The 15,311-nt window shown below is 44.9% G+C and overlaps 2 protein-coding genes across 2 annotated transcripts; both read right to left on the bottom strand.

Annotated features, from left to right (window-relative positions):
- Positions 1–1,391: 1,391 nt before the first annotated feature.
- On the bottom strand, positions 1,392–4,046 carry LOC127796264 (protein TIFY 9-like). Its single transcript, XM_052328319.1, has 6 exons — positions 3,770–4,046; positions 3,453–3,642; positions 3,267–3,354; positions 3,028–3,148; positions 2,838–2,895; positions 1,392–1,806 (listed from the first exon to the last, which is right to left on the bottom strand). The coding sequence occupies exons 1-6, from the start codon at positions 3,867–3,869 to the stop codon at positions 1,755–1,757; spliced, it is 609 nt and encodes a 202-aa protein (XP_052184279.1). The 5' UTR covers positions 3,870–4,046; the 3' UTR covers positions 1,392–1,754.
- Positions 4,047–10,910: 6,864 nt separating this feature from the next.
- On the bottom strand, positions 10,911–12,467 carry LOC127796825 (uncharacterized). The gene has a single exon (XM_052329227.1). The coding sequence runs from the start codon at positions 12,465–12,467 to the stop codon at positions 10,911–10,913; it is 1,557 nt and encodes a 518-aa protein (XP_052185187.1).
- Between the last annotated feature and the right edge of the window lie 2,844 nt (positions 12,468–15,311).

Raw genomic sequence — 15,311 nt, 5'->3', positions numbered from 1 at the left:
GACCATCCTTTAGAGTCTCTTAGTGGGTCTCATGTGTTAGGTCATTCTACCTACTTTTTGAATATATAGTTTTGCAAAGTTGACAGTAATGAGGCTTGAGGTATGACATTCTGTAAAAAAAAAAACTACCATCTCTCAGAAAAAGTCAATGCTCTTCTCATTTTCTTCAGGAAGGCTTCATACTTGCTTAGAGGGACAGTTTGTAGGGCAATCTCGGAGGCCTCAAGAGCCTTGGCCAAGAGAGTCTCCTGTTACCTTAGGAGGTTCGAAGGACTGTTAGCATCATGTCATTTGTTTTACCTTAGGAAGTTTGTATAATGAATGCGCTAGACTTTTTAATCATTTTTCACAGACAGCATCAATTATTGTTGTTTTAAGTACAATAATAATTTTATTTGCTACAGAATTCGTCTCTAAGAACCAAGAATTCTACAAAAGAGAAAGGTTAGGGGCACAATTTATTCTACTAGCAAACACTCTTATGCCTAAGTCATATTCCTAAATGAGATCACAGAGCTCTTAGAAGAGTTAAAATATCTTACCTAAGAGAATGGGTTGTCTTTTATTTATGGCTAAGCTAGGGCCATTGCTTCAGTCATTGGTGTTCTAGATGAAGCGACACTTTGTTATTTTTCCTCTTCCACACCATAGCATAAACTTTGTCAATTGACGGCATTGCTTTCGTGCTTAGAACTTGTGAATGGACGGTTGTGAAATTGTAGCTTAAATCCATCATAAATCAGTGGACCTTCTCTGTTTCTCTACACGTCATGAAAGCTTAGCGCGCCCACAAGTGCAACCGCTAGATCTTAAGCATGCGACTCATGCTAAATGTAAATAGACTCAACTTTTGTATAATGCATGGCCACTGACCTCGTTTGTTGCATGAGATTAGTCAATTCACGTTTCAAAACATGTTCTCTAGAAGCAATCCCTTGCGAAAAGCGTTTTTGGAGATCGAACCAAATTCAAAAAACTTAATATCAAAGAAATTAGCATCGAATCGTACTTGGCCCAAGCAAGAAGATTAGGTGAATCATGCCCTTATATTATGTACATATAATTGCTTCATTTTTTCGTTTAATTCTGCACCCACAATTGGGAGACAGGTTGGCCGTTCAAAGACGTGAAAAGTCAATTTACTTAGCGCTAACTATCCTAAAAAAAGATGCAAATCAGGATATTGGTATTGAATTTGTATACAATTTTATGTTTAAAAGAAACAAAAGGGAAAGTTATTAGTTGGCGGACTTGAGTTTTGGAGCCTCTGTTACCCACCCAAATTAATTTTCTCCCTTGCATGTTTAGATTTGCAAATCATGTTTTCAATGCACACGGCACAACCACCAACCAAGCCAATCGTTTCAAATAATTGGGCACCCACAGCGAGATTAGATGAATAGAAAAATAAACCAAGGCAATGCCAATTGACAAATTAGATGGACAAGTTACCTACGAGTACAAAAAAATTAAATGCATATGTTACAAGAACATGGCTTAAAGAAATCAAAGATTCGAACGCATACAGACGTCACAGTCACAAAAGGTAAGGATATATAGGTACATTCAAAGTTGGAAATTGCCAGGAAGCGTCGAGGCTCCCGCAGCACGCAGCTTCAATGCCAATTGCCAAAAAAACGAAAGCAACACGCACACGTCTTCATCTTCTACTTTAATTTCCTTATCAAAACCCACATTAAATAAAGTGACTAAAGTAGGCTTCCCCAAGTATGTATTAATCAAGTATTCTCTCTCTATTTGCCCAACGCGGAGGGGCTGCCATAAGGCGACGCTGCTTCATTAAGCCTGCAGAAACAGACAATTCAAAACCGCGTCTTGTTAGGATACATAGGAGACTATTTAGACAACAATAGTACTAAATAATATTCAAACCTGCCTGCCAAAGAAACGTACAACCACAATGCCACACATCAAAGGCCTAGTAGGTTGACTGGGGCAGTATACGTCTGGCCCCATTAATATGTTGCTTTCTGTGACCTCTTCTGTTCTTAATACGTTAGGTGATTTTTTTTGCTTTCATAAAAGGGGGAGGTGAGCAACAACAGTGAATATTTAAACTATAATTATTGTTAAAAGTACCAAGTTCATTGTTGTAGTCCATTCAAACTTCAGTAATAATCTGCACCAATTTACGCCACAGGTTGTGCCCAATTGGGTTGCGGTTATATATATTCTCCCTTTTACCGTAAAGAACGTTGTGACAATCAGTGAAAACCTCTTGCTTTTATTATTCAACGACATTTTTATAACTTCAACCAAACGTAAAGAATATATGTTTTGGTAAGCTTGCTCTCAAGTTTCCTTACCAAGAAGGCAAAAAAATAGGCCCGTCTGGTGAATCAAACTCACTAAGTAGTCATTGGCCCAAAAACTATAAAAACGTAATAAAAATAAAAATTAAGTCCTAGATATCAAATCTTTGTCAAGTTTTCATCTTTTAAACAAATAAAACTAAAACTAAAACTTATGGAATGCACCATTAATAGTAAGTAGGCTGTAGGTAGGCCAAACCTAACCGCACCTGCTCACCAAAACCGTAGTGGTGGCAAGACATCTTATTTTGGTATTTTTAGTTTTTAATTTTCCTTCTGCCAAACTCAAATTTCTGATTTTAAACCAAGACTCCCTCCCCTCCCTCGTTATAGTCCTCCTCATCATCATTACTATGATTTTTTTCTCTTATCTCCTTTAAAGAAACTTGATTTTTATTTGCACCTAGTGACTAGTGATTAACAAAGCAGGCTTATTAGAAAAGAAGATAATTTAGACGACAGACATATCAGAAATTTAAACCAAGAGATGAGATGGAACCTTACCGCCCTTTGCGCTTTTCCAGAAATCGTTGGAGCGACTTTCGCCGGGCGATTGGTAGATCTGCACTCACCAGAATAATAAATTAAGCAATATGACTCCTTGTGTTATATATAAAGATATAATAATAAAGAGAGATAGTAGAAGCCAAATTCATTATTCGATACGTGAGTAGTAATTAATTAAATTAATTACCGCCACTGAGAGAATCCAGCAGCTGAGTTCGATGGGTTGAAGACATTGCAAGTTTCGTATCTGCTGTTTCCTCAGAGGCCTTGGAGACTTGCTCCTCCGCCAGTTTCAGGATACTCTCTGCCTTTAAGAACAAACCATTATCATCCTCTTCAGTCATATAACTAGATCGATGTTTTAAGCTAAGAAAGAAAGAAACTTCAAACAAAAACAAAAGATGTTGGATGGTTTTATTGACCAACCTTGTCCTTGGAAACATGGAAAACGACCACAGTTCCGTTGTAGAAAATTGTCAGAGGACTTGATTCAGGAACACTGCAAGTCTTCGCCCTGGAAGAGGAGAGCACCAATATGCATCATGTCATATACAAATATATAATTATAAAGGGACAGACGTAAACAATTAAATTGAAAACGTTTTCAAGTACCCGATGTTAGGAGTATAGGCGGGAAAAGTAGGAAAGTGAGTCTCTTCGAGCTTCGGCGTAGAGGGAACCGATTTTGGGAAGAAGAGGCCACAATTTTCTGACGATTTGGGGCTGTGATGTACGGAACCAGTTGAAGCAATCAGAGTCTTCAGGAGCTCAGGGTTCAGCTTGGAGACGACGCTCTGAATATCTTTCAGAAACGCATGCATGCAAGCAGGATCAGATACAGGACTAGGACTCGATCCATGGGCCCAAAGATAACATGATTGAAATACAGAAATTAATTAAAACAGAGATCAGTTGAGGGTGGTGCGAACCTCGAAGGCTTCTTCGACGATCGAAGAGCTTGGCGGTAGCGGAGGAGCTGGCGTGTTTCTCCATGCGGAAGAAATCGTGTTCCACCGCCGATGCCGGCATTGCTTTGGAGGGAAGAATCAATGGCGGTTTCTGAGGGGCGAGTGGGGAAGGGGAGGGGAGGGAGATATTAATGCGAGAGGCAGGGAAGAGAAAGGTGGAGAGAAAGTGAGACGGAGGGTTGAGTCAGAGAGGGAGAGAGGGAGCAGTAAATGAAGACACGAGATAAATGAGAAGAGGGGATTGGAATGGGACAGACTTTAGTACAATAATTAATTAATTAATAACAAGTTTCTATGTAATCGGTCGCGCCGGTGAATGGCACGTGGCTGTCTGGCTGGTGAGATGTCAACGAGATAAGCGAGCAGTGCAGGTAGACAGGGGAATCCAACATGACTTTTGCCTGCCAACGTACGCCCTGCTCTGCAGCGCCGCGCACCGCCCCCTCTCACCACTGACTTGACTGACTCGTGTCTTCCCTTCATTTTTTCGGACTTAATTTTCACATTAACTTATATCCCTTTAACTAACATTATTATTTTGTTCTGTGAATAGTAGCTTGAACCACAAACTGCACGTGACCGAGCCCCTGCCCTTTTAAGGCCTTAACCTTATCAAACATTTTTCAAGAATATCTCGGCGAGCGCGATATTTGTTATTTGAAAGATAGATATTCAAACAAGCAGTAGCAACCAAACTTGGCAGTTTTTTCACGGGGAGCAGCAAGGAGAGCCGGGTAGCATTGTAATTGGTAAGTTCGGCGCCATAATGAATAATATATTGAGTATTGGGCAAACACTGAGGCCATCTGGAGGGGGGAGCGTCCACCGCTCCCCAGTGCCGTGACGCAGGAGGCCATTAACCTCTACCTCTACGACGCAGCAAGATGCACGTGATTAAATTTGTGTTTCCTGATTCCGTACTTCACGTGTTTGAAATTGCGAAGAAAAGCCATGCTTAGCTTCTTAAACAATCAACAACTTACCAAAGCGACGGTGACCGCTCACGACCATCAAGTTCGGTCCCTCTTAGACCCATTCAATTAAACAAAAACGACCCATTCTAAGGTATCTCCGGCTACTTATTTCAAAGTGCATGACCGCCTGTTATATTAAGAATTTATGTTGAGAGATTGAAAATTTGAAAAATTAATGTAATAATTTTTTTATGTAATTAATGATAATATTTAGATTTAAAATTAATGATAAAATTTAATTTTAAAATTTTATTATTTAGGTTTGTTTGAAATTAATTATAGCATTTGGGTGAATTTGATATTAGATTTATAATTTTTTATTTATAAATGAATTCAGTGACAAAGTCAAGTGACGCCAATGGGGGCAATTGCCCTTAATGGGCGAGATCTTAATTTCTTTTTATTTTATATTATTTTTAATCAAGTCCAATTTTCAAAATTAATTTAAAATTATTGTGTTAAAGTTTATCCTTGTTGTTACACGATTACAACAATAAATTTATAAAATGGGAAACCATCGATGGATGACCCTCGTATGGCGTATCTGAGCGATGAGTGAGTCTCCCGGGGTAATGTGGCAGCGATGGGTGAGTCTCGTAGGGCGTTTCCGAGCGATGGATGAGTCTCCGGAGGTGTTTCCGAGCGATGGATGACCTATTAGAGAATAAATCAGTTAGGAGCGTAGGCGAAAGTCTCCGCGTGGATCCTTTGATGCCTAAGTTAGATCACCGTAGAAATTGAGTATTCGAAAGTAAGAGAGTAAATGCGAGAGTCAGAGATTGCATACCGAATGAGAGAAAGTGACCTCCTATTTATAGCAACAAGAGGGGCATCCATGTGTCGCGTGTTCCAAGTTTTGTGGCAAGAATCTCGGAGGGGCTTTGACCGAGTCTCGCGAGAATAGCCGTAGGCCGACTTTCTTAGAGGCGGTGGAGTAAGAATAGGAGGCCCGCAGAGGCGAGTGTGGATCCCTGGGTGACCCTCACTCGGGGGTATCTATGAGCATGGAAAAAAGAGCGCGAGGGGCCGTGCACGGGGCCGGGTGCGAAGTGATTGCGTGTGCGGGGGGTCGCGCACAAGGGCGTGCACGGGCGGCCGCATGTTGGCATCCGGGCGTGCGGTCGTGGCCTTACGCGGGCAGCCATGTGCTGCCAGCCGCGCGCGCGGCTAGCTGTACCCAAGGCCTTGCGCACGCGGCTAGCTGTGCCTGAGGCCTTGCGCCCGCGAGCAGCCGCGCGGGCGGCCTTGCGCGGGCAGCCGCGCGCGAGCAGCTGCGCGCGCGGTTGCCTTCCCCCGAATGGGGTCACTCGGGGGTACTGTTCCCCCGAGTGATGTCCACTTGGAGGAGAGGGCGCTCCCCCCTAGCACAGGGGCGCGGCCCCCACCAGGCAGCCGCATGCTGCCTGGCAGCGCACGCGGCTGCCCATGGGGGCAGCGCCTGCCACCCCCGAGTGACCTCACTCGGGGGTGGTTCCCCTTGGGTGGCCTTCTTTAGCCACCCAGGGGCTGCCACGTGGCGCTTTCTTGACCCGATTTCTTCTGTTTTTATTATTTTATACATAACAATTGCTCCCTACTCTTTCTGTTGGGAGTACCGGGAGGAAGAGTATTTTGTTTATGCTGTAACTCCATTTTCTTGAGGCCGTTTTCATTCTGAAATGTATTTTTTTCTGTATCTATCTCCTTCATCTTCAGGTCTCTCGTGCTTTATCCTTTCTACAATGTCTCCCATGACCGCTATAAAAAGGGGAGACTTGACCTTTCATTTCTTCATTACTCAACCACTCTTCCGTGAGAATTCTCTCAGCATTCCAGGCTTTGACACGGTATACCCCCTCACCCATGGTTTTGTATCTCCCCTAAGAGAGCCTCACCCATGGGGACTTTTAGGCATGTTCTCCCCCGAGTGACCCTCATCCATGGGTCCAATTATTGTCGATGGCTATCTTCTTTGACCCTCATCGATGGGACTGGTCATTAGCCTCATCCTTGCGTGAGACCATTGATCGGTCTCATTCCTTTCTTATCGTAACCCTCATCCATGGGTCTCATCTCGGCGTTTGAGTGACCCTTATCCATGGGTCTCATCTCGGCGTTTGAGTGACCCTCATCCATGGGTCTCGTCTTGTCGTTTGTGTGACTCTCATCCATAGGTCTCGTCTTGTCGTTTGTGTGACCCTCATCCATAGGAATCCTAGTCTGCCTGAAGGGCACGCCCTTGGTCTTCTTTTTAGTGCTCAGCATGGGCCGCTTTAAGAATACTTTACCACCTCCTCCTCCGGCTCCCAATGTATATATATCTCTGGGACGACGATCTTCAGTGAAGGGGAGAGAATTAGCCGAGATTCAATCTCGTTTCCAAATTCCTATTGACCACCATATTAGGCTTCCTACACCTGAGGAGACAAGTACTGCCATGGTAGGACGTGGCTTTGGAGTATACTTGGCCTCTTTAAGATTAGGCCTTCGTTTTCCCTTGTCCAACTTTGGGATGGAGTGGCTTGATTACCATTATATTGTCCCAGGCCAGCTTCATCCTAACGGTTGGGCTCAGTTAGTTGGTTTCACTATTCTCTGTCATATGATCCAAGTGCCTCTTTCTGTAGAGTTGTTTGGTTGCTTCTATAGGTTGAGAAGGGTCGAACGGAGGGGTGTCTTTTTCACACTTCAAAGAATTGTAGGTCTGTCCCCCATTTTTCAAAAGCTCCAAAATAAGGTGGACTTCGAGTCCCGATGGATTGTGATCGAGCCTCCTTCTAGCTGGAAAGCGCCGGTTCGTTGGTGTTGGGATAATGAGCGGGACTTTTGGTTGGAAAAGCTCGATGATATCAGGATTTCCCAGGCTGTCTATCGCCGAGTAATTGAGAGATTATGTGCCCTTGGCACTTGTAATTTGCCCGACCTGCTTACCTCAGAAAATATTGCCGTTGCGGGGTGGGGCATTCGGCTAGAAGACATGCCCGGGTCCTCCGCCCTTGCTTTTGTGCCTTCATCGGCCATGCCCAAGGACACCTTGCAAGTTGAGGAGGAAGAGGGCAGCGAGGAAGAGGACGAGGGCCCCGAGGAAGAAGAAGAAGAAGAAGGGGGGAATTCCCTAGGAAGTATGGTCTTTCCTGGTTGTTCTTCCCCTGACGGTAGATTCCCAGAATCGTAGAGATTGCCTTTTAAATATTAATTTATGCGGCTGACTCTTGTCTTTCATCCCTTGCTTTGCAGACGATATGAATGTATTCAAGGAACAGACGCTCAGACGTCGTGGTAGGGATTCACGACAGTCCGGGGAGCAAGACCCACAGCCTCCTCCTCGAGCGCCTCCAGGCTTGCTACAGGGGCTCTCATCTGGCGTACCTGATCCCAGCCATCTTCCTCCTCTAGTTCCTAACTCATCTCGACGGCGCTTGAAAATGAAAAGATCTGAAGCAGGTACCTTATCCAGTCTTCCTTGCCCTGAGACCTTGGCCCCCACGTCGGATGTATCTATGTTAGACCCACCGTCCCTCGAAGGCGCTCTTGTGGAGCCAAATCCCACTGATGTGTCTGGCTCGCGAAGAAAGGGGGTTGGCAGCTCTCGTTCTTCTTTTAGCGGTGAGCTCGACCGAATCAGGGAGGAGAGTCGTCAACCTTTTGTTCCCTTTCGCAGGGACCGGTGGAAGTTGAAAGCCGAGCTCCCAGATTTTCGACCAATTCTTCCTCCCATTGCTGAGCCTAGTCGAAATCCCGTGCCAATTCTCAACAGCACCCGGGTGAGGGGCGACCATTTCACTGTGCAGCCTGGGCTAATCGACACAGACTCTATAAGAGACTCAGGGGTTGGTGCTAGGATGATATATGCTACTGTGCTCCCTCAGGATGAGCAAAATTTTTTCGGCATTTGGCCTAGCGTTGCCAACTCTCCTGAGCAAAAGATTATTGAGGTAAGTTATCTTTGTTTTTCCTGCATGTCGTGCTTGTTGTGTGACTTGGCTGTTAGTCTTCTAATGCGTTGTTTGCGCCTAGGGGGTCCAAGGGTTGGTGATATCCAACGCCATCGGGAGAGCCTATCATCACCAGGCAGAACAAGAGAAGGCGGAGGCGAGAGAGAATCTGGTAAAGTGGCGGGATCATGAACGCTCGCTACAAACCGATATCAGGAAGTTGACTCGAGAGGGAGAAGACATGCGGTCCAAGCTGGCAGAGGCTCGCGGTGAGTCTTCGGGCATGAAAGGGGAGTTAGAGGAGCTCCGGAAGAATAAAGAATCGCTGACGAGGGAACTCGTAGAAGCCCGAAATGCTCATGAGAATTTGCTGCAAGAGCATTCCTTGAGGGTAGATGACCTTGCTCGTCAAAGGAAACAAAATAGGTCGCTCAAGGATCGAAGAAATGAAGAGATTTCAGCGGCACGGAAGGAGGCTGTGAAAGAATATCGTCTATCGTCAGATTGCCAAGAAAGGAAGATCCGTTACGGGGGTTACTTTACCAAGTATGGATTCTATCTTGCACGCTCACACCTGGAATCCAAACGCCCAGGAGAACAGTTTCCTGAGCTGGTTTATACGGATGAGGTAGAGGAGTCTGACGTCCCCGACTGGCGAAGATATAATGATCCTAACCCCACGAGCCCTAAGACTTATTTGAATGCCAACTTAGCTGATGATCTGGAGAACTTGTCGGGCCCATGGGAGCCGTACGCCTTTGCCTCAGCAGAAGTGGAGATGACTGACGCCCTCCCTTCGACTGATGATACAGTTGTCCCGACTGATATCGTTATCCCAACTTCGGGCTTGGTGGAAGGTGAGCCCCTATCCGCCCCTAGTAGCAGTGCTCCGAGCTCTGGCAGTAGGAAGCAGACTTGAAGGAGATTTTTCCCCCTTTTAATACAGTATTTTTTTTTTTTTTTTGGAGTGTAGTTGCTTTTATTTGCTTTAAATAAGATTTGTCTTTTTTCTTAAACAGTAGTTACAGCTTGCTGATTTTTTACTATTATCTCCCATCGAAAGTCTGGTTCCGACCTTAGGGTTTTAGACTCTTCATGCCACAAGGTGGACTATGGGCGTTTCAGCCCGTAGTGGTCTTTTGGCAATTCCTTGTTCCTGTTATCGAGCCAGGCCAATTAAGTAGGCTAGCGGGATAACCTTTTGATTTCAATGTTGAGGGGTTGTGGTGGACATATTTGTCACTTCGCTAGACCGGGCCACTTGGCTTTGAGGCAGGACGGCTATCACAGTCGTCGGGCCTATTGAGCCGTGCTTTTCTCATAACGTATTATGTGGCAGGGCCTTTTGCATTATTATCGGGCTTAGTAGAATATCTTACTAGCGAGACATTAATTTGCTTGCTAATGCCATTTGATTTTTTCACTTCCGGGCAAGACTTGTCTTACTACTCTGCGGGGAAGCAAAAAAAAGGCTTTATCATTATCTTTTTTTTTTTTTTTTTTTGTGCGAGAAGGGACCCATAGCGGGTCGTTCTCTTTCATTTGCCTTGAATAATGAAGAAAGGGAAAACACAAGCATTTTACATGGTTCGACAAAATGTGCCTACGTCCACGGTCCCTCTTCGGGTTCATATTATTATTGCGTTACATCTCCGAAGGGGAGTACAATTTCAGGTGGTTTGTGCTCCAAGTCTTACCCATGGTTTCACCCTGGAGTGTTTAGAGGATACAGGTACTAGGACCTATCATTTCTTGGATGCGGTACGACCTTTCCCAATTTGCTCGAAATTTTTCATCCTCTCGGTGTGCATTGGTGATGGTTGATTTTCTGAGGATCAAATCTCCCTTTTTGAGAGGTCGGCTTCTTACACGAGAGTTGTAATAGTTGGCAACCCTTTTATGATAGGCAGCGATTCGTACAGCCGCCTTGTCTCTCTGTTCCTCGATGAGATCAAGACTCTCTTTTAATGAATCAGAGTTTTTCGAACCGTCACATTTATCAAAAGCATCCAATCGGGGTGACCTGCACGAGATTTCCACAGGAATCAAAGCTTCTGTTTCGTACACCAGGTTAAATGGCGTTTCACCCGTTGAGACCCGACTGGTTGTTCGGTAGGCCCACAAGACGGTAGGCAATTCATCCACCCATGCTCCATTTGCGCCTTCTAGCCGAGTTTTCAAACCATGTAAAATTGTTTTATTGCTGACTTCTGCTTATCCGTTAGCTTGGAGATATGCTACTGAAGAAATCCTTAGCTGAATGTCCAAGCCTTTGCAAAAATTTCGGAAAGAATCACAGTCAAACTGCTTTCCATGATCGGTGTTAATGACTCGTGGGATTCCAAATCGACATACAATGTCTTTCCATACCATGGCCTCTACTTTCCTCGCATTGATGGTGGCTAGGGCTTCGGCTTCAATCCACTTGGTAAAATAATTCGTTGCCACCAAAAGGAATTTCCTTTGCCCTGTAGCTTGCGGAAATGGGCCGAGAATATCCAAGCCCCATTGAGCGAATGGAATGGGCTGGAATGTGGGTTGTAGTTGCGATATCGGAGCAGAATGAATTGGGGCGTGCCTCTGACATTTATCACACTCTTTGACCTTTGCTTGAGCATCATGTTGTAATGTGGGCCAGAAAAAGCCTGCCCTTAGGATTTTGGCCGCGAGGGCCCTTCCTCCCAGATGCTCACCGCATACTCCACTGTGAACCTCAGTCAAAGCATAATTGGTTTCCCGAGGGCCTAAGCATTTGAGGAGTGGCATAGTGTGCGCTCGCTTGTATAGCATCCCATATATTATTGTGAAACGAGCTCCTCTAAATTTAATTTTCCTAGCCTCTTTTGGGTCTGTCGGTAATTCTCCCGCGGTCAAATATTTGTAGAAAGGGGTTCTCCAGTCGTTACTATTCTCAATACATGCTACTTCAGGTTTTTCTATACTTGGTTGTTGAAGGACTTCCACATATACTGTTCTCCCAGTAGTTTCTTTAGTGGATGCTAATTTGGATAAAGCGTCTGCATGGCCATTAAGGGATCTGTTGATCTGTACTAGCCAAAAACTTTCGAACAACTGTGCAAGTGCCCTGACTTTCTGGAGATACTGTCCCATGGCCGGCTCTCTAGTCTCGTACTGCCCGTAGTATTGCTGAACGATCAGTTGAGAATCACTGTGGGCTATCAATTGTGCTACCTCAAGTTTTCGGGCTAACCTCAGACCGGCGATTAGTGCCTCATACTCGGCCATATTATTCGAGCTTGGAAAAGCGAATCTTAGAGAGTATTCAAGGGATTCTCCTTCTGGTGGGATAAGCACTATTCTCGCTCCACTCCCTTGGGAACTAGTAGCCCCATCAACAAACAGTAACCACTCTGTTATGCTCTTTTCCTTGGCCTCCTTGGAGGGTGTATATTCGACAATAAAGTCCGCCAATGCTTGCCCTTTTATAGCCTGCCTAGGATGATATTGTATGTCATACTCACTCAACTCAATGGACCATTTGGTGAGACGACCGGAACACTCAGGCTTTTGTAAAATGCTCCGTAATGGTTGGTCTGTCAGTACGCTAATGGAGTGAGCTTGGAAATATGGCCTCAACTTTCTAGAGGCATTCAATAGGGCCAGTGCCACCTTTTCTGTGAAGGGATAACGCGTTTCCGGCCCTTGTAGAACCTTACTGACGTAGTACACTGGTCGATCCACCTGCCATTCCTTTTTAATCAGTACTGCACTTACTGCTTTGTCACTTACACCCAAGTACAGATATAACATTTCCCCAGTTTTAGGTCGAGTCAATAAAGGGACTTCCTTCAAGTACTCTTTTAATGCCTCAAATGACTTTTGGCATTGCTCCGTTCACTCAAACTTTTTCCCTGTCCTTAACGTCTGAAGAAACGGGAGTTCCCTTTCGGCTGATTTGGAAAGGAAACGCCCAAGAGCCGCCATTCGACCTGTCAGCTGCTGCACCTCCTTAATTGATGTTGGGGGTTCCATATCCAGTATCGTTTGAATCTTTTCGGGGTTCACCTCGATGCCCCTTTGTGTGATCATATATCCTAAGAATTTTCCAGACTGAACTCCAAATGCACATTTTGCTGGGTTTAGGCGCATTTTGTATTGCCTAAAGACTTCAAGCACTCGTGCCAGCTTTTTAACATACGATTCCTTCTCCCGACTTTTCACGATCATATCATCGACATATGCTTCCATTGTATCACCCAATAATTCCTTAAAGACTTTATTCACCATGCGTTGATAAGTGGCCCCCGCGTTCTTGAGCCCGAATGGCATAACTTGGTAACAATATGTCCCTTTTTTCTGTAATGAATGACGTTTTCTCCTGATCTGGAGGATACATCATTATCTGATGATACCTTGAGAAGGCATCTAAGAAGCTCAATAGATGATACCCAGATGTTTCATCCACCAGACGATCAATCCGAGGTAATGGGTAGGAATCTTTAGGACACGCCTTGTTGAGGCTAGTGAAGTCTATACACACGCGCCATTTTCCGTTGGGTTTTTTAACCATAACCACATTGGCCAACCACTCTGGATATAACACCTCTCGAATGAAACCTGCCTTTAGTAGCTTATCAATTTCTTCTTCTAACGCCGGTAGCCTATCAGGGGCGATATTCCTTTTTTTTTTGTTGAACAGGCTTGAACTGAGGATCCACGTTCAAATGGTGACATATCATGTCTGGACTAATCCCTGGCATATCCCTTGGTGTCCAAGCAAAGACATCCAAATTTTCTCTAGGGCACCCCATGATTTCCTCTTTTACTGGTTTCGGAAGCTTCGTGCCCACATACACCAACTTCTCGGGATCTGTGTCACTTAAGCGCACTGCTTCTAACTCTTCCACTGGTTGGGGCTTGCGAGCAATCTCTTCTTCCAGGGATTTGTGTATGGCTTTTTCAGCGATAGATAAAGTCTCTTCTGCTTTTTTTCCTTTTGTGAATGATACATAACAGGATCTTGCCTTCCTCTGATCTCCACGAACTTGCCCTACTCCTGAGAGCGTGGGGATTTTCATTAATAAGTAGCAAGAGGACACTACAGCCCTCATATCATGGAGGAGCGGTCGGCCTAAAATCATGTTGTATGCTGCAGAAGGGGCTTTGACCACCATGAAATTCGCCTGTCGTGTCACACTTTGAGGATCGGCGCCCAATGTGACAGGTAGTTGAACAGATCCTGCTACCGAGATAGGTTCTCCAGTGAAGCTGTATAGGGGAGAGGACACTTTTCTCAACCGGTCTTGGGATATGTGCATTTGTTCGAAACAATTCCAATAGATTAGATTAACAGAGCTGCCGCTATCCACCAAAATTCTACTGATGGGGTGTTTGGCGATAACTGCAGAAATTACCATTGGATCGTCATGTGGAAGTATTATATCACCTCTATCAGTAGGGGTGAACGTGATTGGCTCCTCGTCCTCTCTCACCTCCATCACAGAATTGACTTAGTAGGCTTGACGGGCATAGGCCTTTCGAGAAGAAGAAGTATTCCCAGCTAAAGTCTCGCCCCTAAAGATAACATGAATAGCTTGATGAGTTGGCTCATTGTCAGGGGGGGCCACCATTCTGTCATCCCTTATCCCTTCATTTTGCCGTAAATTTCGTCTATCTTGACCTTCGGGTCTTTCTTCCCTTCTTTGAAGGTCTCTGTCATTTCTACCTTCAGTCCTTACATATCTTTGCAAGTGTCCTTCACGAATGAGTGCTTCGATCTGATTTTTTAGGTCCCTACACTGATCAGTAGAGTGTCCCCGAGTTCGGTGATACCTGCAGTACTCTTCTTGATTTCTCCCCATGGGGCGATCTGCCTTTTTCGAAAGTTGGAGGAGACCAGACCCCTCTACTGCCGCCAATATAGCTGATCAGGGTTGATTGAGCCTAGTGTAATGATGGAATTGTGGCCCCACTGTATCCGACCTCCTGATCCGTTCTTTTCGCTGGTTTGATCCTTCTTCAATATCTCGCTCTTTCCTCTTTCTCTCTCCGTCTTCACTTCCCCATACCGTTCTCATCATCTCCGCATGGAGTATGTACCTATTAGCCCGGACGAACAGGTCCGCCAGAGATTTCGGGGGTCCAGGGATAATGATTCTTGCAAAGGGGTTAGTCGTGTCCCTTGGAACATGGCAGACACCGCCATTTCAATCGATAAATTACAGATCTCAAGTGTGGCATTTCAAAATCTGTCCACGTAGTGTCGTAGGGTCTCTTTATTCCCTTGTCGAATGCTAAGCAGATATGTCGCATCCTTCTTTCTTTGACTGTTAATAATGAACGCTTTGATAAATTCTGTTTTTAGCTGCTCAAATGAAGAGATAGATGCCTCGGGTAAGCCGTTAAACCAGGCTCGAGCATGCCCAATTAGGGTTAAAGGAAATGCCCTGCACATTATCTCGTCGTCCCATCCATGAAGCATCATTAAAGATTCATAGTTTTGCATGTGATCGTATGGGTCGTCCTTTCCTGAATAAGGATTTATTTGAGGCATCTTGAACTTTCTCGGCAAAGGTTTCTCCATTACTTCGGCCACGAATGGTAGCTTTCCTCTGGATTGTTCCTCAGAGGTAGGTAATAACTTATTCTGTTGTA

This window comes from Diospyros lotus, chromosome 3, assembly GCF_014633365.1.
Source record: "Diospyros lotus cultivar Yz01 chromosome 3, ASM1463336v1, whole genome shotgun sequence".
In the NCBI taxonomy this organism is placed as follows: Eukaryota; Viridiplantae; Streptophyta; class Magnoliopsida; order Ericales; family Ebenaceae; genus Diospyros; species Diospyros lotus.
Note: the sequence above shows the minus strand (reverse complement) of the source record. Positions and strands in the feature narration are given on the sequence as shown.